Raw genomic sequence first — 27921 nt, forward strand, 5'->3', positions numbered from 1 at the left:
CAAGAGCACAAATACTTTTATTTGCAGTTGAACAGCAACGCAGGTATCCAGAGACGGGATGCTACTCTCTAATCGGACCTCCTTGCTAGGGGTCGTGCCACACACGCTTCGTTGTTCAGCGGCCGGAGGCCCAGCAGCCTCTCACAGAAAAAGAGGGTTTTCTACGAAAGGCTTCTGTGACGTCGGACGGGGAGAGGACAGCTAGAATGGAAAACGGTGCCGGGCGCTCGGCTCCCCTAACCAAGCTCCACACCGACACACGCAGCTCCCGGCGGTGCCGACCGCCAGTCACGGAGTTAAGACCTTACCTGCCTTCAACTCCTTTCCCATTTCAGTAAGATTCGGAGCTTCTTTTCAGGAAAGCGTAACTTGTGTTTAAGGAACGGGATGAGGACGGCGGACGTTAAGGCCATTTATCCAGGAGCTCTGTCCTCCCCTTGACCAGCTCAATGCCTCCTACCTCCCGAACTTGGCAAGACAGACTACATGGCTCCAGGCTGTTTGCAGTCCTCCCCTGGAAGGAAACGCGGGGATGGACGTCGACGGCCCCGCTTTCCCCACGTTTTCCGCAGGGGCCCCGCGGTCCGGGCGACCGTGGTAGCTAGTCATCCACAGTGATGTTGCGGAAAAGGTAGGCCATGGATTCTCCGTTGTGGATTCTCCGAATCGCTTCAGAAAGGATCAGGCTGATATCCACGGTCTTTATCTTGGGACACTGCAGCTTCTGCACCTCGTGAGGGACGGTATTCGTCACCACCACCTAGTCATTGCGGCAACGGGGGAGATAAACACGGTTACTGATGTGCGTGCCCCAACGTGGTCACGCGGAAAAGTTGAGCCAGCCGCCTCCCCGAGCTCCAGACTACAAGACCTCATTCCACTGAGTATATAGTTTTTACAAAGCAAACTCAACCGACATTACACAAGAAAAAGGCGACAGAGTCCGGAACAGAAGATTGTGAATGTCACGGTCTGCTTACGCAGGAATGACAGGGCCCGGCGCCTTGCTGAACCTTCCTGTGGTCAGGGAAGAATTCGAGGCTTCAGAGAAATGCCACCAGAGTACCAAATTACACCGCAATACAAGCTACATGAAGTACATAAAGCAAAGCCTTATGCCAACAGATACATGTTCCCAACTACACGTCTGGCTCAACAAACGGCCGGCCGGCAAGGCCACTACCTCACAGGCCCTCCAGGGAGCAGCTCGGCAGTATTGATGGAGCCACTTTACTATTCACAGAAAAGAGAGAAGCCAGTTTGGACGCAGGCTCAGTGTGCTAAGAAGCCCCTTAAGAGCAGACGCACCTCGTCAATGGAGGACTCCTCGATCAGGCGGGGGGCCTCTGCAGACAGGATGCCGTGAGTGGCCATGACATAGATCTTGTAAGCGCCTCTCTCTTTCAGGATCTCCGCCGCAGCGACGAAACTTTCCACATCATCGATTATGTCATCCTGACAAGAGAGCAGACTTAGCAGTAAGGAGCCACCCTCTGTCTCTCTGGACACACGCCTCTCTGCTCTTCTCTGCGCTCGGTTTCAGAGGATCTCCAACTGGAGATCAGAGCTGTCCGCCTGGGCCCCAGACCGAACATCCCGCAGTGGCAACAGAAGCGTGTGGACGGTGCTTCGTGTGGCTGTCAGTACTCAGAGTCACATGTGACACGTACAGCTAGACGTCGGGACTGCCAAGGCGCATTTCTGTGTCCCATTTACTTGTTTCCTTTTTTTTTTTTTTCTTCAAGAAAAAGTGAAATGCCAGAACACAGAAATAAAGTGAGCCATTGTAATCAGGCCCAGCAACGGCATTTAGAGCTGGGAGCAAATCGGTCGTGCTAACGTACAAAGAACAAGGCACTTGTTCTCATTCGTAAAAATGGAAGAGCTCATCTTTAGTTCATCTCGTGGCCCTAAAGCTGAAAGTTGAGTCCCAGACCCCTGAAGACAAAGGTTATTTATGGGGTTGAATTCTCTTACGGGAGTTCCTGTGTTCTTTTTACATCTGTAGGTTGTAATAATCCCTGTTCAACTATATAAACATTCCTACTTGTCCTAAGGGAGTGTGGGTGAGAAAGGACAGACGAATCCATTTAATAACTCTGTCATCCTCACTAGAAACATACTCCCAGAGTGGACGACCTCTAAGAGGCAGCAGTGTCCTCCCTGCACACGAAGGACGACACACGACCACGACCATACCACTATGATTGCGATGCGCCCGCCAACATCTCCGACTACAGTTATCGGTGGCTTCTCTTTGGCCATCATCACTAGCAAAACAAAACAAATCACAAGTTAGTCATGTGTCACTAAATAAGTATAATCGCAACCTCATTCCCTGGAAGTGGTGGAAAAAACCCCATTATTTAAAAAAAAAAAAAAAAAAAGAGGAAATTCTCCGAAATGAACCTAGGGTCTCTGAAACAGACTGTCTAGAGCAGTGCTGTCCAGTAGAAACAGGTGAGCCATATGTAATTTTATGTAAAATTTTATGTAAAAAGAGGGGTGCCTGGCTGGCTCAGTTGGTGGAGCACAAGACTCAAGGTTGTGGGTTCGAGCCCCTTGTTGGGTGTAGAGATTACTTAAAATCCTTTTTTTTTTTTTAATGTTTGTGTGTGTGTGTGTGTGTGTGTGTGTGTGTGTGTGAGAGAGAGAGAGAGAGAGAGAGAGAGAGAGAGAAAGGGGGTGGGGAGGGGCAGAGAGAGAGGGAGACACTGAATCCGAAGCAGGTTCCAGGCTCTGAGCTGTCAGCACAGAGCCTGACACGGGACTTGAACCCACAGACTGTGAAATCATGACCTGAGCCGAAGGTGGACGCCTAACCGACTGAGCCACCCAGGCACCCTGTAGAGATTACTTTAAATCTTCAGGGGCGCCTGGGTGGCTCAGCCAGGTTAAGTGTCTGACCTCGGAGGTCATGATCTCACAGTTCATGGATCCAAGCCCTACATCCAAGTGTCCAACTTCGTGCTGACAATGCAGAGCCTGCTTGGGATTCTCTCTCTTTGCCTCTCCCTGACTTGTGCTTTCTCTTGCTCTCAAAATAAATAAACTTTAAATAAAATCTTTAAAAAATAATAAAATCTTTTTTTAAGATTACTGTCGACTACGTTTTTTTAAATGTTTATTTTTTAAAATTTATTCTTTAATTTAAAAAAGAAATTTTTTTTTTTAATGTTTATTTATTTTTGAGACAGAGAGAGACAGAGCATGAACGGGGGAGGGTCAGAGAGAGGGAGACACAGAATCCGAAACAGGCTCTAGGCTCTGAGCTGTCAGCACAGAGCCCGACGCAGGGCTTGAACTCACGGACTGCGAGATCATGACCTGAGCCGAAGTCGGCCGCGTAACCAACTGAGCCACCCAGGTGCCCCTAAAATTTATTCTTTTAAACTTTATTTATTATTGAGAGAGACAGAGAGCGAGCACAAGTAGGGGAGGGGCAGAGAGAAGAGGGGACAGAGGATCTGAGGCAGGCTCCGGCTGATAGCAGAGAGCCCTATGTAGGGCTTGAACCCACGAACCATCAGATCATGACCTGAGCCAAGGTCAGCTGCTTAACCGACTGAGCCACCCAGACACCCCAAAATGTTCATTTATTTTTGAGAGAGAGCACAAGCAGGGGAGGGGCAGAGATGGAGGGAGACAGGATCTGAAGCAGGTTCTGCACTGACAGCACAGAGCCCGAGGTGGGGCTCAAACTACTGAGCCGTGAGATCGTGACCTGAGCTGAAATCAAGAGTCAGACGTTCAACCCGCTGAGCCACCCAGGTGCCCCTAAAATAAAATCTTTAAAAAAAAAAAAAAGAAAAGAAAAGTAAAATTAATAGATTTTATTTTACCCAGTATATCCAAGATATTATCATTTCGGTATGTAACAGATATGCAATAAATAAATAAATAAATAAATAAGGGATGTTTTGCTTTTTTTTTTATACTAAGTCTTTGATATTTGGTGTGCAGTGTCCATAAATAGCACTGGCCATGTTTCAAGAGCTTAAGGGCTACACGTCACTAACAGCCACTAAGAAGTCTTCAGACAGCACAGGTCTAAGGACAGAGCGAAAGCGCGAGGAAGATCTTATCGGCAGGAGAAGCCACGCTGTGATGCCACGCAAGCCAGAAATATCTGACTCTAGCTGAGACTGATACAGAAATGTAAACTCAATCCCACTCTGTAGAAAACGAAGCTGGTAAAGGTGCCAGATAAGAGAGCCAGCTTTGCTTCACTGTCTTCCAAAGTGACTTTATTTGGACAATGTAACCTTATTATCAGATTATTATCAGATAACTGGCCTATTGACATCATCAGTTTCCTGAAAATTAGGAACTTGAGGACAATAACCATGACTCCATCATCTCTTCCTGATTTGACCGGTCCTTAAAGGAGAGGCTTCTTATCTCACTGGACAATTTACATGTGGGAAGGCCCATTCAGTATACAAACCTAACTACGGGGTAGAAAAGGGAAACAAGAATTCACCCTCAAACGAAAGTGAGCAAACAAAGAAAAAACAAATTTCAGAAGAACAGGCTAAGTAGTCTACTTTTTAAAGCTTTTCGTTATGCTGAAATATTAAACCAGGAGGGGGAGAGGGACACAAGAATAAAACTCGAGGTAGTCCTATAGGTTAGTAATTATCAGCAAACAGTCCATTTTAATGGATTCCTCTCTACAGGTACGGCGACCCTCAAAGAACAGGCGTGCCTCTCTACCTACCAGCAATCGGCCAAGCTGAAATCCAGCACTATTTTACTGGCCAATTTCAACCAACATTTCCTGATTTCCCATCCCAGAAACAAGGGCAATTTTTTTGAATCCGGGCAGTTAAAAAGGCTCTGCATATACATAGCACCTAAAAGAGGGAGAAAATAAGCCACCGGCATTAGGAAAGGCTTCCCTAAGCTCTGTCTTTAAATTAGACCATGTGAGTAGGTGGTTGTGTTGGCCTACCCACTTCTTAGAGAGATGTGGTCCCTGTTCTTGACCATTTTCCTCTGTGAAAAAAGAATTGCAAGCCAGTGTCCCTCACCCAAGGCCAATAAAGACTCAGCTCAAGTTTGATGCAGAAAACATGTCACAGTACTCCTGTTTGCTTTTCTGTCATTCTGCTTCTCCCAAAAAACTTCTATCCGTTTGGAATGAAAACCAGGCATGGCTATAGGATGGAGGCTTAAAAGGCTTTTTTTCTTTTGAAAAGCAAGCATCCCTCCTGGTATGCTCATTCCCTGCTCTTAACTGGGTTTGAGATCCGGATAAAACTGAACATACAATATGGTCGCTACGAAAAAACAGAGACTTTAGTATAGAGTCAAGGGAAATGAACAGCACCTCACAAACCCAAATTTCCTAACAGCTTGCCCCAAAAATAAAACACTGAAAATTCAAATTTTTCAGTAAAAATTGTCAGACACTTTCTGTATGTACTGAAGTTTAAGGGTAAAAGATGCTAAAACTACCGTTTAAGATTCTGTTCTCTTGCCTCATTTTCTCCAACAAAACCCAATCTGTTTAAGGATGAGATGAACTGTGGGGTACCTGGGTAGTTCAGTTAAGTCCAACTCTTGATTTAGGCCCAGGTCAGGATCTCACGGTTCGTGGGATCGGACCCCACGTCGGGCTCTGCACTGACAGCATGGAGCCTACTTGGGATTCTCTTTCTCTCTCTGTCCCTCCCTGGCTCATGCTCTCTCTGTCTCTCTCTCTCAAGGTAAATAAACATTTTTTTAAAGTATTAAAAAATTTTTTAAAGAATAAAATGAATTGTGCACCATCACTTGTGGCCAGAAATCACTATTAAAACTGTATCAACTCACTGCAGTGAAAATGTCAATTTACCAAATGACCTCAATATGAAGAAAGTAGGAAATTATCTTTTGCTTTTAAAATTAGCATTTTGCAAGCCACATTTATAACCATCCTTAAATTTTACATACTCTTTTACTCTTTCCCCAGAGTCAATTAACCAAAACTTCCCCTCTTGAAATATAGAGCAAGAAAGAACCAAGAGGAATTACTCATTCCTTATGCAGTTTGATCTCATTCTATTTTTAGTTCAATGGAAGGTCAAACTTTATCAACAGACTGACAGTAAAAAGAGATATAAGAAATAAAGGTCTCCAGTAGAACTAGAACTGAGGTTATTTTCAAGCTCATGACTCGGTCCACACGCAAACAAGTCAAAACTTACATTTAATTGAGGCTCATGTCTGTTTTCACTTTAGTGGTGAAAACCACATCTTCACTTGTAAAATTAACAACCCAGGAAAACCAAGCCAGAAAAGGTGACTTTCTCTCCTTTTTGTGATCCAAACTCTTTAATTTTCACCAATGTGGCAAACACAGAGCTGTCTTTCGCAGAACCACTGGCCTATAATCCTTTCAAGTTCATTAGATGCCCTTGCCATCAGGACGGATTCAACTCTATCTTATAAAACAGAAAAATTTATACGACTTCACTTGTTTTTTAAAGTTTATTTTTGAGAGAGAGAGAGAGAGAGAGAGAGAGAGAAACAGAGTGTGAGCGGGGGAGGGGCGGAGCGCAAGAGGGAGACACAGAATCCGAAGCAGGCTCCAGGCCGTCAGCACAGAGCCCCACCTGGGGCTCGAACCCACAAACCGTGAGATCGTGACCTGAGCCGAAGTCGGCCGCTTAACCGACTGAGCCGCCCAGGCGCCCCTCTAAGACTTCACTTTTAATAAATGACTCTTCATCCTCATTACCATTAAGCAAAGCCCTTAAGACGTACCGGAAGCATAACGGACATATAAATATAAAGCATATTTAATTTGGAAGGTACAATTACACATACAAAACTAGCATTTTTTTTTTTTTTTAAAGCATCCCCTTGGCTAAATCTGTAAGAAGAAATCAGAAAATGATCCTACGGCAACTGTAAAAAGTGGTCATGTGAACACACCTGCATGTGGATGAAGGAACACATTGCTTCACACCAGCATAGAAAATACTACGATAATTTGGCAATATCTATCAAAATAAACTCTGACCCAGCATTTTGTTTGCCAGTCTCCATCCTGTAAGGACATTCGGTCACTCAAGAAAGAACAGAAGTCAAGGTTAGTCACAGGTAGTAATGTGACCCAAATCTTGGCTAGTAAATACCACTTTCCACTAAAGGAATCGGGGCTCCTTGTTAGGACGGTTGATTCCAGGGCTAAGGAAGCACACGATAAACATGGAACGTCTAGTTGTACCAGACGGTACGGAAGTATCAAAAAATGATACGGACGCGTCAAAAGAACGCGGGAGGTGGCTCGAAGGCGTCCTCTTTGGCCAAGTCTAAGACAATTTGAGCATTACAATAAACAGTAGCGATGGATTAGAGAACATGCTGAACAAAGTAAGATTCCATGAATCCATCCCGATATGAGTGAAGGAACGAACAGGGCAGAAGGGGAGTTGGAAACATCACCATGTGACAACATAGTAACTGATTCAACCTAATGTGAAGAAATACACAAGCCCCAGTAAAGGGATATTCTATAGAACTGGCCTGTACTCTTCAAAAGTGTCAAGGCCATAAGAGACCAAGAACAGAGGAGCCACTGCAGATTAAAGAAGACTAAAGAGAAACGTCAACTGAGTCCGATGTATGATCTTATACTGGGTTCTGGGCCAGAAAGAAATGATTTCCCTTCGCTCTAAAGGATCCTGGTGGGACAACTGGTAAAACATGAGTAAGGTCTGCAGATTAGGTAATAGTATTGTAACAATGTCAGTTTCCTGAGTCTGATAACTGCGCAGTGGTTACCTAAGAGAATATCTGTTTTTATGAAATAGGTACTGACGCATTTAGGAATACAGGGGCGCGGTGTCTGTAAATCCCTCTCATACGCTTCAGAAAAAAAGAGTATGCACATAAATGTTAAATCCGGGGCTCTGAGTCAAGAGGAGAGAGGAATTCTGTATTATTCCTTCAACTTTTCTCTCAGACTGCAGTTTGTTCAAAATAAAAAGCTGAAATATGGATCCTGGATCCCGCTGCTTCACTCCAAGCCCTGGCGCCACCAGCTCCGGGCCGGGTCTCCGTGTCCTCACTGGCAGACTAAGGGATAACACGAGCGCTTTCACAAGGTCGTGTGAAGACCACATCTGGAGGAGATCTACTAAAGGGCTTCGGATACCTCTTGACACATAATGAGAGCGCAAAAGATGTTTATTATTACTGGTGCTTTGTTTTTCATAACCAAAGCCTGGGAAAACTCTACATGTTCGACAACAGGGGACTGATTCAATAAATTATGGTATATCCAGGAAACAGGGCACCACGAAACTATCAAAGACCGAGAGATCTGTATAGACTGATAGGGAAGGGACAGAGCAATGTGATATACTACCACTATGTGAAAATGAGAGAACATGAGGTACATATAGTCTCTAAACGGATATAAGAAGCCAACTATCTGCAGGTCAGAGCAGCTGGGGAGGAAAGAGAAAAATCTAGGAGGAAGACAGGGGAGTGGGGTAGGAAAGTTTTTTTTACTGGAAAGAATTTTATACTTTTTGAATTCTGAAGTATTATCAATGTATTGCCTATTCAAGAACTTTAATTATGAAACCTTCAAATAAAGTAAAATGCTACGGTACCAAGAATTTAAATTGACAGAGTATATTGCTTGTTTGTCTTATACAGAAACCTCCAAAGTTGAAAACAAAGCAATGGAAATTCGATAGGGGAAACAAATCAGTTTACACCTTTGACGGGAGTCTAAGTAATCTGGGGTATAACCATTCTGGTATTTTCCCACTCTATTAACCTCCGTATGTTTCTGAGGCATGGCAAACAGATACAGATTTCAAAAAGAAATAATCTTTGGGGTGCCTGGGTGGATCAGATAGTTGAGCATCCGACTCTTGATTTCAGCTCAGATCATGATCTCACCATTTGCGGGTTGGAGCCCCGCGTCAGGCTCCGCGCTGTCAGCACGGAGTCTGCTCGGGATTCGCTCTCTCCCTCTCTCTTTCTCTGCTCCTCCTCTGCGCTCTTTCTCTCTCTCTGTCTCAAAATAAATAAGTAAACTTAAACAAAAGAAAGAATCTTCTCCCTCTAAAAAGTATATTATATATTATAGTCTAGGATGCAGGTCATTACCACTCAAAATCCATGGAAAGAAATAGCCTCCACACTGTTGGACTAATTAATAGCAAGTTAGTCAAGTATCAGGTCGAAGGGCTATATGACTAAAGTAAGAGCTAAAAGTCACCTGGGTCACCAAAGACTAGTGCCTGATCAGTGGCTGCTACTGTCGACCTGACCAAAGTATAGAAGCGTAAGATTTCGCACCATTACACATACAGCATTTTCATTAAAGCTAAAGTTATTCCACACTCTCTGAAGGCTAAGTGCCACCCAGATTAGTTCCACTGTCCTCACACGGTCTGCGAATGTAACACAATCTCCTTTTACCAAACGGGAAATCAATGCAATACCATTCAATTACTGGAAATACCAAGATAGCATACATCCATACACGTATTAACTCCTAGCCAGTCACACTACTCCAAACTTTCTTCCGTTTACAAGTGAAATAAAAACACAGAGCTAATCTTACACGGCAACTCCAGGCCCGGGTGGACGGTGGCATTTTTGACCATCGGGGGAGAATGACGACCGTCATCCATGTCCAACTCTGTACACTGGGCTTCTCCGTGGATTACAGCCAACCCCAGACGGAGTCTCTCCGCATATGACTGCGCCCTAAGAGAAAGAGGGAAGCAGCAAAATTCACGGGAAGAAAACCCAAGTGTCACTATCTCATTACTCTATTTATCATAAAACGAAAACATCACTCAGGCTTTTAGGGACACACAAAGGAATTATTTCTACAAATCAGAGGCCTTACTGAGGCCTAGACCAGAACGTTAAGTGCCCTCAAGAGGCCCAGGAGTTGACATGTGGGCCAGCATCTGATTCTGGATAATTTTGGTTCTACCCTTTGTCCAATATTGTAACACTCCTAGGGGCGCTTGGGTGGCTCAGTCAGATAAGCGTATGACTTCGGCTCAGGTCATGATCTCACGGTTCATGGGTTCGAGCCCCGCATCAGGCTCTGTGCTGACAGCTCGGAGCCTAGAGCCCGCTTCGGATTCTCTCTCTCCCTCTCTCTCTCTCTGCCCCTCCCCTCCTCGCACTCTCTTTCTCTCTCAAAAATAAATAAAACATTAAAAAAAACAAAAACAAAAAAACCCCATAGCCTGAAAAATGCTCATATCCCTTTGTTTTCCTTTTCCTGAGAACCTGAAAGGAAGAACTTCCTTTTCTCCCCCAGGAAAACGGAGTAATTCAGAGACTGATCTGTATGGTTGGGAGACTAGAGACAAAGCTGTGGTGGGGACAAGACAATAATGGGAAGGGGGGTGGGGGGCGTGCACTCAAGCCAAGGAGCCTTTCCGGGACACATTATGACAGACCCTAGATTCCAAAACAGCTCATTCTGACTCAGAAGCACCCAAAAGGAATTTTTACAAACGTCTAGCTTCTTTACCTTTTGGCCGCATCAGGAGACTTCGCTACAATGACTGCATTCCTGTAATTTGGGATCTAGATTTGGGGGAAAAATAAGAAAATACTGGAAAGTTATCAAAAATAACACCTGGATGCTGGCATGACATTTTTTCCTCTCCTAACAGGGACCCATACTAGCAATTGGATACGCTAGGATTTCATTTACACATTTAAAATTCTTTTAACGCTTATCAATGAACATCATTGCCAAAGTACTGCTACATCAAGAAGATAAATAATTAATTCTTAACACCTTCATTTAAGAAAACATAGGTAAATTGCTAAATATACTTAGAAGGAAATCTATTTTTAATGGCTTTACAAAATATGACCCTCCTTGCCTCTATGCTGACCCTATCCGGCTGCCTAAGGCAGGAAGACTTAAGGGAAAGATCATTCGATGTGCCCTTCCATATTGAAATCTGATACCAGAGGAAAACTACATAGGGTCTCTTTTGAGGAAAATGGGGTGTTTGCTCATGCTCCTCACTTCTTCCTGGATATACTGAAGCAGGAAAGGTGAGGCTCTAAGGTTGTCCACAGGAAAGCTGAAAAAGCCTTGTATTTCCTTTTGATGAAGATCCATAGTGATAATGTGAGTTAAACCTGAAATTTTAAAACAAACAATTACAAAGTTCACCCCTACAAGTTACTGGCTACAGTGGCCACAAACTAGACGCCCACTCCTGTTCCCTAACCGAAGGCTGAAAGCAGGGAACGGATTGCGAACAAACACCGTAAGCTACAGAGACTTTATTTGCGACCTCAACAAAACTGAATGGACTAAACAATGGGTCAAGCCTCATGTGAAAGAGCCTATGCCTTCCACATAGACAAAGAGCGCTAAAGCAGAGAAAAAAGTGCTCTCCTCTACTATCATAACTAGCTTGGTCCCGAAAATGAAGAAAAACCAGACAGAAGCAAAGATATGAATATGGGATTAATAAATACTAAAGAAGTAATGGGTGTAAAAAAAAAAAATAGTAAGGCCTTGACTAAAGAGTCTAGGAAGAAATGTTAAAAGGCCTGTGGCTGAAGCAGAAGGAATAAGAAAACAAATCCAAAGTAACATACCTATTAGAAGAAAAACTCATATAACACAAAGATAAGACATTGAAGTTAGGAACAAGTTCTAAATGTCACATAAGAATGGGTCAAGAAGTATTCTAGAAAAACAAGATACACTCTTATAGTCAACAGTGCTGATCGAAAAAAGGTACACGTATAAAAACATTACAAATGGCCAAAGGTCACTGCAAAACTTCTAGGGCAGTATTTCCTGTTCCTCCCCAAAACATTACACATTTTTAGAGAATGGAATCCAAATGTTTTTTCTCAGGACTCAAATATATATTAGAGTTTTTAAGTAAACACGCCAGGCAAAAATCCCAGTAACTAGAAAGTGTTTTTACATTTGATTCGTAGGCCAGAAAGCATGTTACCACTACAAAAACACAGAATGAAAGCAATTAAGAACGAGCTGCTAGACAGAGAGACAATCAGGGAGGGGGGAAAAAAAGAGCATTATATAAACTGGAGAAGTAGCAAAAGAAAAACCTGGTTTTAATATTATGCACACGAACGGCATTTAGCTAACCGAGGCAAATACATAAAACCTAGACCTGGAGCTCAAAAGATCCCCTACGGATGCCAAGATCACAGCTAAAGTTTTCATGGTCAGATGAAATGAAAAGAAGTGACAGATGACGGAAAAGCCCAAGATTAGAGAAGAGACGACGTCGCACTCAAGTAAGACAAAGAGAAAAGAAAAAGATGAGAATTTACACCTAAGCTCACATATCCCTAACCGGAACTATCAAAAGGGAACAGAAGAAAGTAATTAGTGAGCAACACTTAAAACCGGTCCCGAATTAGCTCTGAGGGAGGGACTACTCTCAAGCAGGAAGAGTCCTAAGTGAGCACCCCAAGGTCCGCGTCCACACTCACCTGCTTTCGCCAGCATGGACGCCAGGAGCTTGCACACAATGGAGCCCCTCTTCCTCATCTTGCTCTGCTTGCTGTAGGGGAAGTAGGGGATGACTCCGATAATGTTCCTGGCACAGGCCGTCTTCAGCGCATAAGCCATGATCAGTAACTCCATCACGGCGGTATTCACATCTCTGAAACAGGTAAAGTTTGTAATTGGGGAGGGGGGGGGGGGAGTTTCATTTACTAACCCCTAAAAGAGATCTGAACGTCAGCGATGGCACACGGGCCACCAAGATGGGCGTCACGGGCATTTTTATCGTCACCTAGCTTATGATGGCACCTTGTGAATACAGGGGAAAGGCTGTTAGCTCTTTGCAGCTGTGGTTGTCACCTGTGGTTAGGTAAATCCATAACAGCTACCCACACTCACCTACGCCTGGCTGTTCTGTCAGTGATGCGATCGCTGGGGTGGCATGTGAGGCAGACGTCAACTGCTGGTGGCCAGAGTTAAGCAACACCCATGGGCACCATCCCAGGCACGGGGGACTCAGCCCCTGCGTCCTGCGAACGCCAAGGGGGGGGGGGGGCCCACTGTCCTGCTATGTAGCTGCCATCGCAGCTTTGAAAACTTTGAAAACTAAGTTTTCAAAAATCTCATCCCTTTTTTCTCAAGTACACAGATTCCCAACAGAGGTTACTCAGAGACAAAGAAAGAAGTATGGATCTGAAAGATATTCAAAGGAAAGGCTACTTTCAATTTTAATGAATGTGGATTGCTACTCTTCGCCAAGGCTGATGGCGCCCAAGAAGGGCTCTGCCCTTAAAATAGGTGAGAACCAAAAAACCCAAAACCAGCCAAACACACACACACACACACGCGCACACACACACACACACACACACACACACACACACACACACACACGAGGTGAAAACCTTAGGGCAGAGGGAAGCTCCGAGCTGAGTCCCTTGTGTCACTCCACTCCAGGTCACCTGGGAAGGTCTGAGACTGGAAGCCAAAAGCGGCCCCGACAGGGTCCTCCCTGAGTTTCGTGGAGGCGAGTTCCCAGAGAATCTGAGACAGGGCCCACTGGGCAGGAGCCTGGGCCGAAGACTCTGCCCTTGGGGAGGGGCCTGGCAGATGCCTCCTTAGCTGTAGCTTGGAACACACTGGGCTAGCAGAGTGAGTTCAGTGGCTGGGGGGAGGTACTCTGCCCTCATAACCCAGTAAGACTACTCTCCCCTGTTCACAAAAAAGAAAAAAAAAAAAAAAAAAAAAGAGGTGAGAGCCTTGAAATCCTTCAGGATGTTCTTCCAATGGTCCTTGGATTATTCAAGAATCGTCAAACACCCTCTCTTTGGAGTCAGGAGTGTATCTCCCTTGCCTTCCTGGGAAAAAGGATCATTTCCCACGTCTTAGTTTCTATCCATGTGCGCAGCCGGCCCTCTGGGGGTCAGTTCTTGAACTGTCTGATACACAGCAGTGACGCCCTCATTTATAGCAAAACGGAAAGCCCGCCATCAACACGGTACCGACTTCGTTGAATAAGATACTCATCATGGGGATTGCTTTCTAGCCTGAAGGGCAGTCGGGCCAATTCCTCTCAGTCTCTGAATTTGCGTGTGACCCTCTCTCTGAGGGCATCCGTCCTCAGCGCATCTGGGAGTGACACGCTGCAAAGACATCCTTGCGCTCCGACAGCGTTTACTTCCACATTCAACTTCTAGAATTTCCGACCTCACCTTCGTAATTTGGATTTTTCGTAAATATTTCAGGGTTCGGTCACACAAGCATTTCTCCCAGAGCGTGGGTATAATGGACTCAGGGCTCAATTTTGAGACAACTCTGACCTTCCTTCCGGACTGCTGACAGGTTACGGTATTTTCCGGTTATTTCCTTCCTCTGAAATAAACTGGAACATTCTTCCTTCTCATGCTCCCAAACTAATACTGTCCCAAGTCGGGCATCACAAGGTTAGAGGACACACAATCTTTTGGCAATAATCAGGACAAAACATTTACCAAACACTTTCAAGGTACTTCGGAATTCGTTAGACCTGGTCAATTTTAGTTCATTCACATATTCAACAAATATTTATTGAGCAACAGGAATCAGGCACTGTGTTAGGTGGGGGAGTTAAAATGGCAAATGGGGCTGACCACAGGGGAAGAAAATGCCAGAGGCCCACACTGGATCACCCTCGTGGTAATCACGGGTCCCAAGAGGGGGCACGTCTAACTCCACGTTCCCCCTCCCAGACTTTTTTTTTTTTATTAAAAAAAAAAAAATTTTTTTAATGTTTATTTATTTTTGAGACAGAGAGAGACAGAGCATGAGCAGGGAAGGGGCAGAGAGAGAGGGAGACACAGAATGTGAAGCAGCCTCCAAGCTCCGAGCTGTCAGCATAGAGCCCGACGCGGGGCTTGAAGTCACGAACCGTGAGATCATGACCTGAGCCGAAGTCGGACGCTTCACCGACTGAGCCACCCAGGTGCCCCTCCCCTCCCAGACTTTTAGACTTCATTCCACAGAGGGGAGAGCTGCTCTTCCCCCACTGGATCACCTGAACTGGTGCCTCGTGGGCTCTGAATGTTATGCTGGAAGGTTACACAGTACCTGGAGGACAGCGTGTAAATAACTCAGGCGTCCACATCTAGACTAAACACCAGGCATCACATCTACTATAGCCAAAGTCCTCTTCCGCATATAGACTGCTTGACAATGTTGGAAATACAATTAGAGCTTTCTTAACCTTCCAGGGGCGTGATACTGGGCGGTGTTGCAAAAGTTCCGCCGGCTGTGGTTTCTTCCATCAGACCTCAATGTCAGCAATATGGTTAGAGTTGAAGCTAATAGATTCCGAAAGAGTATCTGCCCAGGTGGCTGGGCTTTTAGCTGGCTTTGTAATAGCATTTATAACACACAACCATAGGATGCAGTGAGGTTTGGGCAGCACACCTCAAGGCCCGCCCAGATGGTAAGTTGTTAACGTAACAAAACGAACAATTTTCAAAGAGCCTGGATTTCAGCAAAACTTCCCTTTCACTAATTACTAATTTCTGCCGTGGGATTTCATTTTCTACTTTTTCCTCTTCCTATTGACCTATGCCAAGGGATTCAACATCCTCCAGCCCAAAGCTAAGGAAAGCCTCCCATGCCCCACCCCTTCGGTCAGGAAAGCAACAAAGGAGCCTCTGTCACACTGGCTCTCCCCGTTCCCTGCGGGACACTAGACAAACCGGACAGCAGGCAGTTAATCTGTGGGCTAGCAGGGTGAAGAGAAGCTGGCTGGCAGCCTCTGCTTTGTTTATCTGTTCCCTAAGACTGTTCCAAGTACATCCTGGCTAGTTTTCGTGGTCTTTGTATCTAAGTAGGACAATCTTAATTGTTTACCAACCGACTCGTTTTTCTTTCCCCTAAGATAATCACATCCTATATTAAATCCGACCCTTGTTGCTCTGCCGGTTTTGATAAACAAAGATAAATGAGACACGAGGAAGCAGACATGGTCTGTATACACCAGCCGAATGGCGCAGGACTGCAATGACAGGCCGACACCATAGATGGAAGGAGTGACAACATGCTAACGGGGTGGGATTTACCCCACCTCCGACCCCACGACTTAATCATCTGAAGCAAATAAGGTATAAATGTTCTTCTCTTTTTTAATTTTTAAAGTTGATTTATTTTTAGAGAGAGAGAAAGGCAGGTTGAGCAGGGAAGGGGCAGAGAGAGAGAGAGAGAGAGAGAGAGAGAGAATCCCAAGCAGGCTCTGCACCGTCAGCACAGAGCCCAATGCGGGGCTCGAACTCATGAAACCGTGAGACCGTGACCTGAGCTGAAACTGAGAGTGAGACACTCAACCAACTGAGCCACCCAGGCGCCCCGTAAATGTTCTTTTAATGACTCTTCTTACATTACATCAACACACTAGGCTTTGTAACATAAACACGGAAATTGTCCTTCAAAAAACACTCTGTAAGCTTCACATCCATTTTACTTCCTTCCCTCGCTCAGTATATTTGGAAGCTCCTGGAATACTGACGTGAAATGTTGGGGTTCGGGAGCAAACAGTCAAGAAAGTATTCTTGAGACGTCTTCAGTGCAAAAAAGGGCTGTTTTATGAAAGCACGGGCACAGGACCTGTGGGCAGAAAGCACTGCACCGGGGTTGTGAGGAGTGGCTGATTATATACTTTCAAGTCGGGAGGGGGGTCAGGGACAGCGTTGAGTCTCGAAGGAACATGGAAGCAAGGTGTCCAGGACCTTGAGGGGCTAGCTCTTATGAGGAAGAGGTCATTTCCTCCAGTAAAACCGCAGTCATGAGACCCTGCAGATGTCTATCAGTAGGCCAAATGCTTGGAGAATGACTGCTAGTCTATATCTTGGGGCTGGGAGGGGGCAGTTAGAGATAAAGGAAGTTTCCAAAGGGATTTTTTATAGGATCCTGGAGGTTGGACGGACGTCAAGCTAAGACTGCCTCTTGCCTCTAGCAAAGTATTAACGTGGAGGCAGCTAAGCTCCCTGAGGAAGGTCACTCTGCGTGTCTCAAATACCTGTCACTGAGCTGTAAGTTGTGAGGAAGTTCAATTTTTTTTTCTTTCGCCTTTGTTCTCCACATCAGACATTTAAATCATGCAACATAGCGGTGCCCGGGTGGCTCAGTCGGTTAAGCGTCTGACTTCAGCTCAGGCCATGATCTCATGGTTTGTGGGTTCGAGCCCCGCATCGGGCTCTGTGCGGACAGCTCGGAGCCTGGAGCCTGCTTCGGATTCTGTGTCTCCCTCTCTCTCTGCCCCTTCCCTGCTCTCTCCCTCTCAAAAATAAACATTAAAAAAAATTTTTTTTTTTAAATCATGCAACATAATCACTTCATTCAGAAAGGCTTTTTGCCATTTCCAAAAAATTGAATCCACCCTCAACAATAAAAAACGTGCGATTACTGGAGCAAAGGGAATATGTTGCGGGCTCTGGAGGGGGGTTTTGGAAGGTGAGCCCCACCTCCGGGGCTATTGGTCAGCAGCACCACCAACAGGGGTGATGACATTAGTCTCCCCTGGCGAGCACAACACCAGAGGGCAGCCTCGCGGGTGACAGAGCTCCCACGCTCCCGCATTTCGCCCCCAGACAAGACCCTCAGGTCTTCCCCTCATTTAAAAAAAATTTTTTTTAAATATTTATTTTTGAAAGAGGGAGAGGGGAAGAGAGAGAGAGAGAGAGAGAGAGAGAGAAAGAGAATGAGCGGGGGAGGGGCAGAGAGAGAGAGACACAGAATCTGAAACAGGCTCCAGGCTCCGAGCTGTCATTGCAAATCCCGAAGCGGGGCTCGAACCCACAAATGGTGAGATGATGACCTGAGCCGAGGTCAGGTCAACCGCCTGAACCACCCAGGTGCCCCCTCCCCCTCATTTCTAAGGTGCAGCATCGAACAAGAGCTCGAGGCAAAAAGAGTGCCAGGACCGGGAGGAAACCGGCACAAAACCAAAATTGCCGGACGACTAGTGGGCAAAGTTACTATCAAAGTATCTATCAGAGGCGCCTCATCTACCAATACTACAGCGGCATGGATGTTTACACCCAGCAATTCCATTTCTTGGAATCTTCCTATGGAAATACCGGAAACACAAGATGTCCAGGCAGGGTATGTGCTGCAGGCACTCGGGCACAGGCTTCAGAGGACGGATTCACCCCCGTGGGGGAGGGAGGGGCTGAAAGTTCCCACCCTCTATCCTCTGCTGACTTCCCCAGGAGCCCCCCTCTAGTGGTGATCTAGAGGCTTCCCAAAAACCATCTCAATAACGTCAGCGCAGCAGGAGTGGCTGTAAGGGGCTTGCTATGAATAACAAAAAACACCTTCATTGCTCTTATCGCTTAGGAAATTCCACAGGTTTTAGGTTTTAGGAGCTCAGCACTGGGAAAGGAAGACCAAATACACACACACACACACACACACACACACACACACACACTGGGAAAGGAAGACCAAATACACACACACACACACACACACACACATATCTTTTTTTTTTTTTAAGATTTCATTTTTAAGTGATCTCTACACCCTGGGGCTCGAACTTACAACCCTAACCGAGATCAAGAGTCGCATGCTCTACCAACTGAGCCAGCGAGGCGCCCCCAAATATATATGTCTTATTACAAGTCACATTTTCACTGAGGCTAAAAGTAGCTTCCATGTGGGATTTGGGTGAAGGATTAAAGAAGATACATGTAAGAGCCTCACCCCGATGGCCTCCAGCGCCGTTCTCATCTTTTTTTTTTAATGTTTATTTATTTTTGAAAGAGAGACAGAGCATGAGTGGGAGAGGAGCAGAGAGAGAGAGAGAGAGAGAGAGAGAGAGAGAGAAAGACACAGAATCAAGCTGTGAGATCATGACCTGAGCCGAAGTTGGGTGCTTAACCGACTGAGACACCCAGGCGCCCCAAGGGCCATTCTTACCACGACCACAGTCTCAGGAATCTCAATAAACCAAGACAGGAAGGTCTGCACTTTCCAGAGACATACACAGATACCATCGACACCGCAGCAGCTTGAAATGGGCCACTATGCCAAAAAAAAAAAAAAAAAAAAAAAGTGCAAAAACTGTGCATCCGCAGGGGCCATGCATCGGATTTAACAACAAAAAGCTTTTCGGAGCGCCTGGGTGGCTCAGCCCGCTGCAGATTCTGTGTCTCCCTCTCTCTCTGTCCCTCCCCTGCTCATGCTCTGTCTCTCTGTCTGTCAAAAATAAATAAACATTAAAGAAAAAAAAGAAAACGGAAGTGTTGCTTCTATGATAACAGAATTCTATCGCTAAGATTTTTAGAGGAAATCTTACCTCTAATGCTAATCTTACCTGGGTATTGTTTGTATAATGAAAATATCTTGGCCACGAACAGATTCTTTTATTTCAACTCTTGTTTCTGAAAAATAAAAAAAAGTCCAATAGTTTAGGGAAAGCACTTCGTGATACACTAATGGGGCAGCACATGGACGGAGTCAAGATGAAATCTAAATCAACACTTCACCTAGCGCACCAAAATAATTCTGCAAGAGATCTCAGAATGACAAGCATCCATATAAAAATAGTGAAGCTGAAGGGAAAAAAAAACCCAAAAATACGCTAAAAGGCAAAAAAGTAACACAAACAGATCCACATAAAATCTCGGGGTCCAAAAAAGCAAACCCATCACCGAAATAAAGACAGGACGCCTGGGGAAAAGTAAAGAGGTCAAAAGTTAACTGCCTTCTTCCCACAAATGCGGAGGCCTCGGGCCCTGTCCTGAGGTCCCCAAGTGGAAGACCTGGACCAAGTAGGCGAGGACTGATCCAGGAGAGACAACGCAACGCCAAAGGCTGGGAGACTTTTCAGGCTAATGTGACAGAAAGAGACCAAGAGATGGGGCGCCCAGCTGGCTCAGTAGGTAGAACACGCGGCTCTTGATCTCAGGGTCGAGAGTTCGAGCCCCATGTTGAACATGGAGCCCACTTAAAAACAACAACAGCAAAATACAAAGACCCGGAGAGCGAATAGTGGGGTTGGTTAAACCACCTTCTCGTCCTCAGGTGCTTCATCTCAGGAGCTTCCCAGATGCCATCACCATAAATTAAAATTGTCACTGCTAAACAGACTAGCTCGTCTATCTGCTTTCAGCTTTAGGTTTTTGAATACCAGTATCTCCTGACTTGTCTTGACGGTAGATGAAGTTTTTAAAGTCACCAAGTAGAAAGTTACAAAGTGCGGGGGCGCCTGGCTGGCGCAGTCGAGCGCGCGACGCTTGACTTCAGGGTTGTGAGTTTGAGCCCCACGTGGGGCGTTGAGATTACTTAAATAAATAAAACTTTTAAAAAAAGTTACTAAGAGGCACAGTGACTCTTGATCTCAGCTCAGGTCACGATATCACAGTTCATGAGTTTGAGCCCCATGTCAGGTTCCGCGCTGATAGCGCGAAGCCTGCTTAGGATTCTGTCTCTCCCTCTCTCTCTGCCCCTTCCCCACTTGTTCTCTCTCTCAAAATAAATTAATAAACTTAAAAAAAAACAATAAATTAATAAACTTAAAAAAAAAACCAAGTTTCTAAGTGTGGAAGCGGGATGAAGGATATCTGGGGGTTAACATATTTTTTAAATGCTTATTTATTTATTTATTTTTTTATTATTTTTTTTTTTTAAATATGGAACGCTTCACGAATTTGCGTGTCATCCTTGCGCAGGGGCCATGCTAATCTTCTCTGTATCGTTCCAATTTTAGTATATGTGCTGCCGAAGCAAGCACAATGCTTATTTATTTTTAAGAGACAGAGAGACAGAGTGCAAGTGAGGGAGGGGCCGAGAAACAGGGAGTCACAGAATCCGAAGCAGGCTCCAGGCTCCGAGCTGTCAGCACAGAGCCCGACGCAGGGCTTGAACTGTGAGATCACGACCTGAGCCGAAGTCAGACGTTTAACCGACTGAGCCACCCAGGCGCCCCGGTTCCAAATTATTTTACGTTAACTTGTCTTCACAGGGCATTGTATGGCCTGAAGTACACAGCCCCACTAGATTTACGATGCAGCACTCCTAGGACACGGGCGATCAACAAAGTGCTTTGAAGCATTATCATTTAATGTCACAATTTTCCACGGAAACTCAGAGGGCAGCAAAAATGGGTTACCAACCCAGGATGAGAGTCTACAAGAGAACTGAGAAAAAAATTTAGGCTGAAAGAACTCAAAGCTGGGTTTGTTTGGTTTGTTTTTTATTTTTATTTATTTATTTTTTTAATTTTTTTTTTTTTTTTACATGTATTTATTTCTGAGAGACAGAGAGAGAGACAGAGCACAAGTAGGGGAGGGGCAGAGAGAGAGGGAGACACAGAATCCGAAGCAGGCTCCAGGCTCTGAGCCATCAGCACAGAGCCTGATATGGGGCTCGAACTCACCAACAGTGAAATCATGACCTGAGCTGAAGTTAGATGCTCAACCGACTGAGCCACCCAGGCGCCCCTGGTTTGTTTTTTAATTTTTTTTTTTTTTTTTTTTACATTTATTCATTTTTGAGAGGCAGAGAGACACTGCACAAGTGGGGAGGGGCAGAGAGAGGAGACAGAATCCAAAGCAGGCTCCAGGCTCTGTGCAGACGGACATGGGGCTCAAACTCAAACCGCGTGAGATCATGACCTGAGCCGAAGTCGGACGTCAAAGCTGGTTTTTTTAAAAAGTCATTACTACCTGGTACCAGATTGCTCTAGATGCCATTTGATGACATAAGGAGACACAGATGTAAAGGGCATTTAGCAAACATAGCCCAATATAGGAGAGAAAACATATTCTTTACATCTCTCCTTTTTTCACTGTGAAATGACAAGACAGTCACATTATCCTGGAAACAGGGGAAGGAGACTTTAAGAAAGAGAACAAAGAAAGAAAGATTTAGAGGCAAGTAGTGAATGATCTTAAAGAAAAATGTTTTCATGTTACACGGGAATAGCATCAGCCTTTTAAAAACATGTCAGTTGAAGGGCTGCTGGGTGGCTCAGTTAAGTGTCCAACACAGGTCATGATCTCACGGTTCGTGAGTTCAAGCCCCACGTCGGGCTCTGTGCTGACAGTGTGGGGCCTGCTTAGCAATCTGTTTTCCTCTCTCTGCTCCTCCCCCACTTACATGTGCTCTTTCTTCCTAAAAAAGGGGAAAAAAAAAATAGACCAACGATTGATTTTGGCTCAAGTCATGATCTCATGTTTCCTGAGTTCGAGCCCCATGTGAGACTCTGCACTGAAGCATGAAGCCCGCTTGGAATTCTCTCTCTCTCCCTCTGTTCTTCCCCCTCTTGCTCTCTCTCCAAAGTAAATAAACATTAAAAAGAAAAACCCACGTCAGTTGACTAAACAGTTTAGAGAACAAAGGATGTTTAAGAAATCATTTTCACTTACCTCCATTGGTCTCTTGATAGACCACAGATTTCCCCAATTCCGCACCAAGACGCCTATGGGGGGGGGGGAGGGGAGGTAAAGGCAATAAGCTCTTTAAAAAAAAAAAAAACTTCAGTTCCTATGTGTATGTTTAACAAAAAGGCTAAAATAACTAGACTAGCATTCTTTCCCCAAAACCCAGAAAAGTTCAGAAAGTTTAATGCATTAAGAACCACACACCCTCCACTGTTCCACAAGCAGCTTCAAGGGCCCACCATTTTGTAACACGCTGCTCTACCGGCGGGGGGGAATCCACAGCCAAAGTTTAATGTCTAGTTCATTGTTTTCTGAACAACGGTCTTGGAAAACCATTCCCAAACAGATGCGTGGCTACCGACACCGATTCCAAAACCACGAGTCACAGGTAAATGCAATGGCCAAAAGCGAATAGACTCCAGTGCCATTAACCAAACGCAGTGTGAATGTTGCTTGGCATCCTGATTAGAATAAACTAGGCACAAAAAGCCATTTTTGACACAGGGGAGGGAACTATGAACAAGGGCTTGATACTAAATGATATTAAGGAATTAATGATGTCATAGGTTTTGCTTTTTTTTTTTTAAAGGATTTTTATGTAATCTCTATACCCTCTGTGGGGTTCGAACTCATAGCCCCGAGATCAAGAATTACACGCTCCACTGACTGAGCCAGTCAGGTGCCCCGTCATGGGTTTTCCTGGTTATCAGGTAGCATTACCACTTTAGTGAGTGAAATGCTATGATGTGAGGGGGGAATCTGTTTAGAAATACTCCAGCCGCGCACGCAGGACAGCGAGGAAGGCCGCTGGGTAGAGGAGGTTGTGGCTTTCCGGGGCTTTGAGGAAACGTCAGACGCGAGGCCTTCTGGCCAAGTGTCTGAGAGTTTAGACTGTGGAGGATTCTTACATCCTAGCGGGCTGCAGCCTTCTCTCCAGGTTGCTGCGGCGGAACCAAGAAAGAAGGCATAGGCAAATTTCTACAGAAATTATGATTCCCTGAGAGATTCTGAGGTGAAGACGGCTGGTGCCTCTCGGGGTGCAAAGTGGTTTTGGAATGTAAAGAATTTCTTCGGGTTGGGCTCCATGGAAGTTTGTCACTGACCTGGGTTTCCTAACTATGAAACACGGATATTGGGGTATGAAATAGTTTCTCTTGATAAGCAAAGAACTAACAGATACTGTGCACAGTATAAATAAATAGAATTATTCCAGTCAAGTCTACAATAGGATATTATTCAGCCTTAAAAAGGAATGAAATTCTGATACATGCTATCATATAGATGAACCCTGAAAAAATGATTCTAAGTAAAAGAAGTCAGACACAAAAAGACAAATATTGCATGATTGCATTTATAAGAGGTACTTAAGAAGAGGCAAATTCAGGGGCGCCTGGGTGGCGCAGTCGGTTAAGCGTCCGACTTCAGCCAGGTCACGATCTCGCCGTCCGTGAGTTCGAGCCCCGCGTCAGGCTCTGGGCTGATGGCTCAGAGCCTGGAGCCTGTTTCCGATTCTGTGTCTCCCTCTCTCTCTGCCCCTCCCCCATTCATGCTCTGTCTCTCTCTGTCCCAAAAATAAATAAAAAATGTTGAAAAAAAAAAAAAAAAAGAAGAAGAGGCAAATTCAGACACAGAAAGGAGAACAGAAATGACCAGGGATTGGAAGGGAAGGGATCGGGGAGTTAGTGTTTTAAGGGTATGCAGTTTCTGTTCCGGATGATGAAAAAGTTCTGGAAATGGATACTGGTGACAGCTACACAACACTGTAGATGTATTTACTGAGTTGTACTGAGTTGTACGCTTAAAATGGTTAAATGGTGTGGTGCTGGGGTGGCTCAGCTGGTTAAGCGTCTGACCTCAGCTCACATCATGATCTCGTGGTTTGTGGGTTCGAGCCCCGCGTTGGGGCTGACAGCTCAGAGCCTGGAGCCTTCTTTGGATTCTGTGTCTCCCTTGCTCTCTGCCCCTCCCCTGTTCGCACTCTGTCTCCATCTCTCTCTCAAAAACTGAATAAACATTAAAAATATTTTCAAAAAAAGGTTAAATCAATGGTACATTTTAAGTTATGTACATTTTACTGTAATTAAAAAAAAAAAAATCCTTGGGGGGTACCTGGCTGGCTCAGTCGGTACAGCAAGCAACTCTTGACCTCCGGGTCATGAGTTCAAGTCCCACATTGGGTATAGAGCTTAGTTCACATTTTTTTTTTTTTTTAAGTTTATTTATTTTGAGAGACAGAGAGAGCATGTGTGCAGGAGCAGGGGAGGGGCAGAGAGGGAGAGAATCCCAAGCAGGATCCCTACCATCAGCATGGAGCCTGATGTGGGGCTTGAACTCATGAACCCTGAGATTATTATCTGAGCCAAAATCGAGAGCCAGATGCTTAACCGACTGAGCCATCCAGGCATCCCTAGAGCTTAGTTTAATAAAAAAAGAAAAATCTAGCCCCCCCAAAAGTGAGAGATAGGTAAAGTAAATGAAATAAGACTAACAAAAAGTTGTTAAATTGAAGCTAGATGAAGGGGGTTAATTATAACACGTATGTAACTTACACACATCCTGGGAATCGAGCACACCTAACTTTTCTACTGATTCAAGTGTATAACCAAAAGTATTTGAAAATCGCTGCTTGGAAGTTCAGATCCAAAAGCAGTCATGGAAATAAAATATCCTAACGTCAGGGACCTTCACGCTTTGCTCAGTGGTAAAAGCCTTTTTTCTTTTTTTTTTTTTTTTAATTTTTTTTTTTAACGTTTTTATTTATTTTTGAGACAGAGAGAGACAGAGCATGAACGGGGGAGGGTCAGAGAGAGGGAGATACAGATTCTGAAACAGGCTCCAGGCTCTGAGCTGTCAGCACAGAGCCCGACGCGGGGCTCGAACCCACGGACAGTGAGATCGTGACCTGAGCCGAAGTCGGACGCTTAACCGACTGAGCCACCCAGGCGCCCCTAAAAGCCTTTTTTCAAATAAAGTCTTACTCAGAAACTCAACATACGAAACAGATAAAGGAAGTATTTACAAATATTATTTACAGTAATTTAAAACATTTCTGGGGGTGCCTGGGTGTCTTCAGTCGGTTGAGCGTCCGACTTCGGCTCAGGTCATGATCTCGTAGTTGACGAGTTCGAGCCCCGCGTGGGGCTCTGTGCTGACAGCTCAGAGCCTGGAGCCTGCTTTGGATTCTGTCTTCCTCTCTCTCTGCCCCTCCCCCATTCATGTTCTGTCTCTCTCTGTCTCAAAAATAAATATAACCATTAAAAAAAATTTTTTTTAATAAAAAAATAAAAATAAAACACTTCTGGGGGCGCCTGTCTGGCTCAGTCTGAAGAGCATGGGACTCTTGATCCCAATTAGGGTCGTGAGGTTGAGACCCACATTGGGGGTAGTGATTACATGAAAATTAAAATCTTTAAGTATCTCTGGAACAAGGCAGAGAAGAACCTATCATTAAAACAAAAAAGCAAAACCACTGACCTTTTAAATGTGCCCTCCTCCATCTGCTTTCTCTCAGCAAGGTCACTGTGGTGAATTTGACCCAAAACAAACATGAGCTTTATATTTAAAGTTAGCATTTTAGTTGGCCTCAAAAAGCCAACATTTATCAGGGGTTAGAAACAGAAACTAGGAAGTAGAGAGGATTTACTCTTCTAATCTCACTTCAAACCCCCAACTGAAAAGAAAATAGGCATCGCTGAGAAAATAGGACTGAAGTTTCCCTTCGACATTTCCATCTAGAATCCAAAATTATATCCTTGCAATTATTCATCAACTCTGAAAAATCCAGAGAAACTCTAATGTAAAACTGTTTCAAGATATAAAAATGACTTTAAACGTTAAAAAAGCAAGCTATTCATTTTATGCCTTAGGTTTGTAACAAGTTTATCTGGAAAGGGTTCCGAAGGCTCTTCCTTTGCATTAGAGCTCTGGGACTCTCCAAGAGCCAACTAGAAAAGAGTTATTATTCCGAGGGCCACTGTGAGCCTCTGCTCAGCTACAAGCTTTATCTACATGATTTTGTTCCTGCTCGCGATGTTCCTGCCCGGTAGATAACAACGCCGTCCCTATCTTACCGATGGAATTCAGGAAAATCAAGTCTCTTGCCCAGGGCCACAGGGTTAGTAAGTGGCAAGACTGGGGAAAGACATCTCAGAGCTGTCAGACCCCAGAAGCCACTTGAGATCACAGGCTTCCTTGGGTTAAAAACACACGGAAAGGCAAAGAGCTCCTTTCAAATGACTGCTCGAATCCAAAGCTCACTTAAGAAAATACGGTTAGACTTCTTTCTTTCTTTTTTTTTTTTTTTTTTTTCGGTTAGACTTATTTTTATCAGCAACTCTGACAAATCTGCTCCCCTGGAGTTGTCCTGTCCTCGCTGCTCTCTCCGCCACCCCGGCTAGGGTTGGTGCACCCGGCGCCTGCCACCTGCAAGGCCCTCCCGCCGCCCCCCGCCCCCGCGCAGCCCCCCTTCCGGGCGCAGCGCCCCCCATCGCCGGGTCAGCGTGTTATAGCCCGGGGACCTGCGGGCCTCGGGCCCACCGAGGAGACCGGGGAGTGGCGACGACCCGGCTCCGAGGTCAACTCCCACTGTGGGGCAGGGGGCCGCACCCAGGGTCCCCCTCCGGGCCCTCCCAGCGGGGCGACGGCAGCCTCGCCCCTGCCCGGGAAGTGGGAGGGAGTGGGGCGAGCGGTGCCGCGCAGCCGGCGCGGGGAGAAGTCAGAGTCCGCCGATCGCGTCGCGGGTGCAGAATGGCCACCCGCAAGGGTCGGTCCGGCCCGGAACAGGCGGGCCCGCGGCTCCGCGGCCCGGGTGCAGGGCGGCGCCGAGGGGAAGGGGCGTCGGGACGCCCCCCCCCCCCCGCCCCCGCCACGGCCAGGGGCCCCGCCCCGCCCCCTTACTCGGTTATGCGCTTGGCCAGCTCGGTGCAGGCGGCCGTGGAGTTGGCCGAGAAGACCCGGTAGCCGGTGCGGGCGGCGTTCATGGCCGGGCGCGCGGCGGGGCTGGCTCGCGGGGCGCGGAGAGTCGAGGACGCCGAGAGCGGGGGCAGCAGCAGCAGCTTCTTGGGCATCGTCCGGCCCGAGGCGCGGTTACAGCCGGCCGGCGCGGGGCGGCGCCCGGAGCGGCTGCGGCTGAGGCGGCCGCGAGGCCGGGGGTCCGGCTGGGGAAGGGGACAGGCCCGAGACCCCCCACGTCCACGTACGCGAGGCCACCAAGGGCCGGGGCAGAACCCACGCTCGTGGCGACCGGCGTTGCAGCCGCCTCAGAGCCAGTGGCGAGGCCGCCGCCCCCTCTGGGCATTGGAGAGGCGCCGGCTAGAGCGCCCGCGGAGCCGCCATCTCAGATGAGGGCAGGGCGGTGGGCCACTCTTTGAAAGCTTGTTCTGCCGAGAGGAGGCTCGCGGATCGCCCCGCCGCTTGCCTTTGTCGCTCCCACGGGAGCTCTTTTGCGCTCACGTTCCGGGGCGGTGCGGCCTGACTTGGTAGCGGTCCCCGCCGTTTCCAGCTCTTCTGCCAGGATCCAAAATGTCTGCGTCCGAGGAGGGT

At 46.1% G+C, this 27921-nt stretch overlaps 1 protein-coding gene and 1 non-coding gene across 4 annotated transcripts; both read right to left on the minus strand.

Annotated features, from left to right (window-relative positions):
• Position 1: 1 nt before the first annotated feature.
• Positions 2–27921, minus strand: PRPSAP1 (phosphoribosyl pyrophosphate synthetase associated protein 1). Of its 3 annotated transcripts, none has more exons than XM_078438119.1 (10): positions 27277–27921; positions 22366–22418; positions 19311–19377; positions 12475–12647; positions 11018–11133; positions 10508–10563; positions 9575–9720; positions 2200–2270; positions 1309–1455; positions 2–760 (listed from the first exon to the last, which is right to left on the minus strand). In XM_078438119.1, exons 1-10 carry the CDS (start codon positions 27444–27446, stop codon positions 602–604), a joined length of 1158 nt encoding a protein of 385 aa, XP_078294245.1. In that variant the 5' UTR covers positions 27447–27921; the 3' UTR covers positions 2–601. The 3 variants fall into 3 exon arrangements, with proteins under 3 accessions (XP_078294245.1, XP_078294246.1, XP_078294247.1); XM_078438120.2 differs by lacking the exon at positions 27277–27921 and adding an exon at positions 25855–26156; XM_078438121.2 differs by lacking the exon at positions 22366–22418 and having other exon boundaries at positions 27277–27378.
• Positions 20623–20729, minus strand: LOC144614434 (U6 spliceosomal RNA). Its single transcript, XR_013552235.2, has one exon. It is a non-coding gene; the product is annotated as a U6 spliceosomal RNA (small nuclear RNA).

This window comes from Panthera onca, chromosome E1 (assembly GCF_046562875.1).
Source record: "Panthera onca isolate mPanOnc1 chromosome E1, mPanOnc1 haplotype 2, whole genome shotgun sequence".
Lineage (NCBI taxonomy): Eukaryota > Metazoa > Chordata > Mammalia > Carnivora > Felidae > Panthera > Panthera onca.

Bases quoted from the DNA above. Each gene is read 5' to 3' on its own strand.
- PRPSAP1 (XM_078438119.1), bottom strand. From the start codon at position 27,446: ATGCCCAAGAAGCTGCTGCTGCTGCCCCCGCTCTCGGCGTCCTCGACT. The intron at 12,648-19,310 runs GTAAGATTAGCA...TACCTGTTTCAG, and splicing joins ATTATACAAACAATACCCAG to AGATGTGAATACCGCCGTGA. The intron at 2,271-9,574 runs GTAAGATTAGCT...TTGTTTTGCTAG, and splicing joins CCCGGGCCTGGAGTTGCCGT to TGATGATGGCCAAAGAGAAG.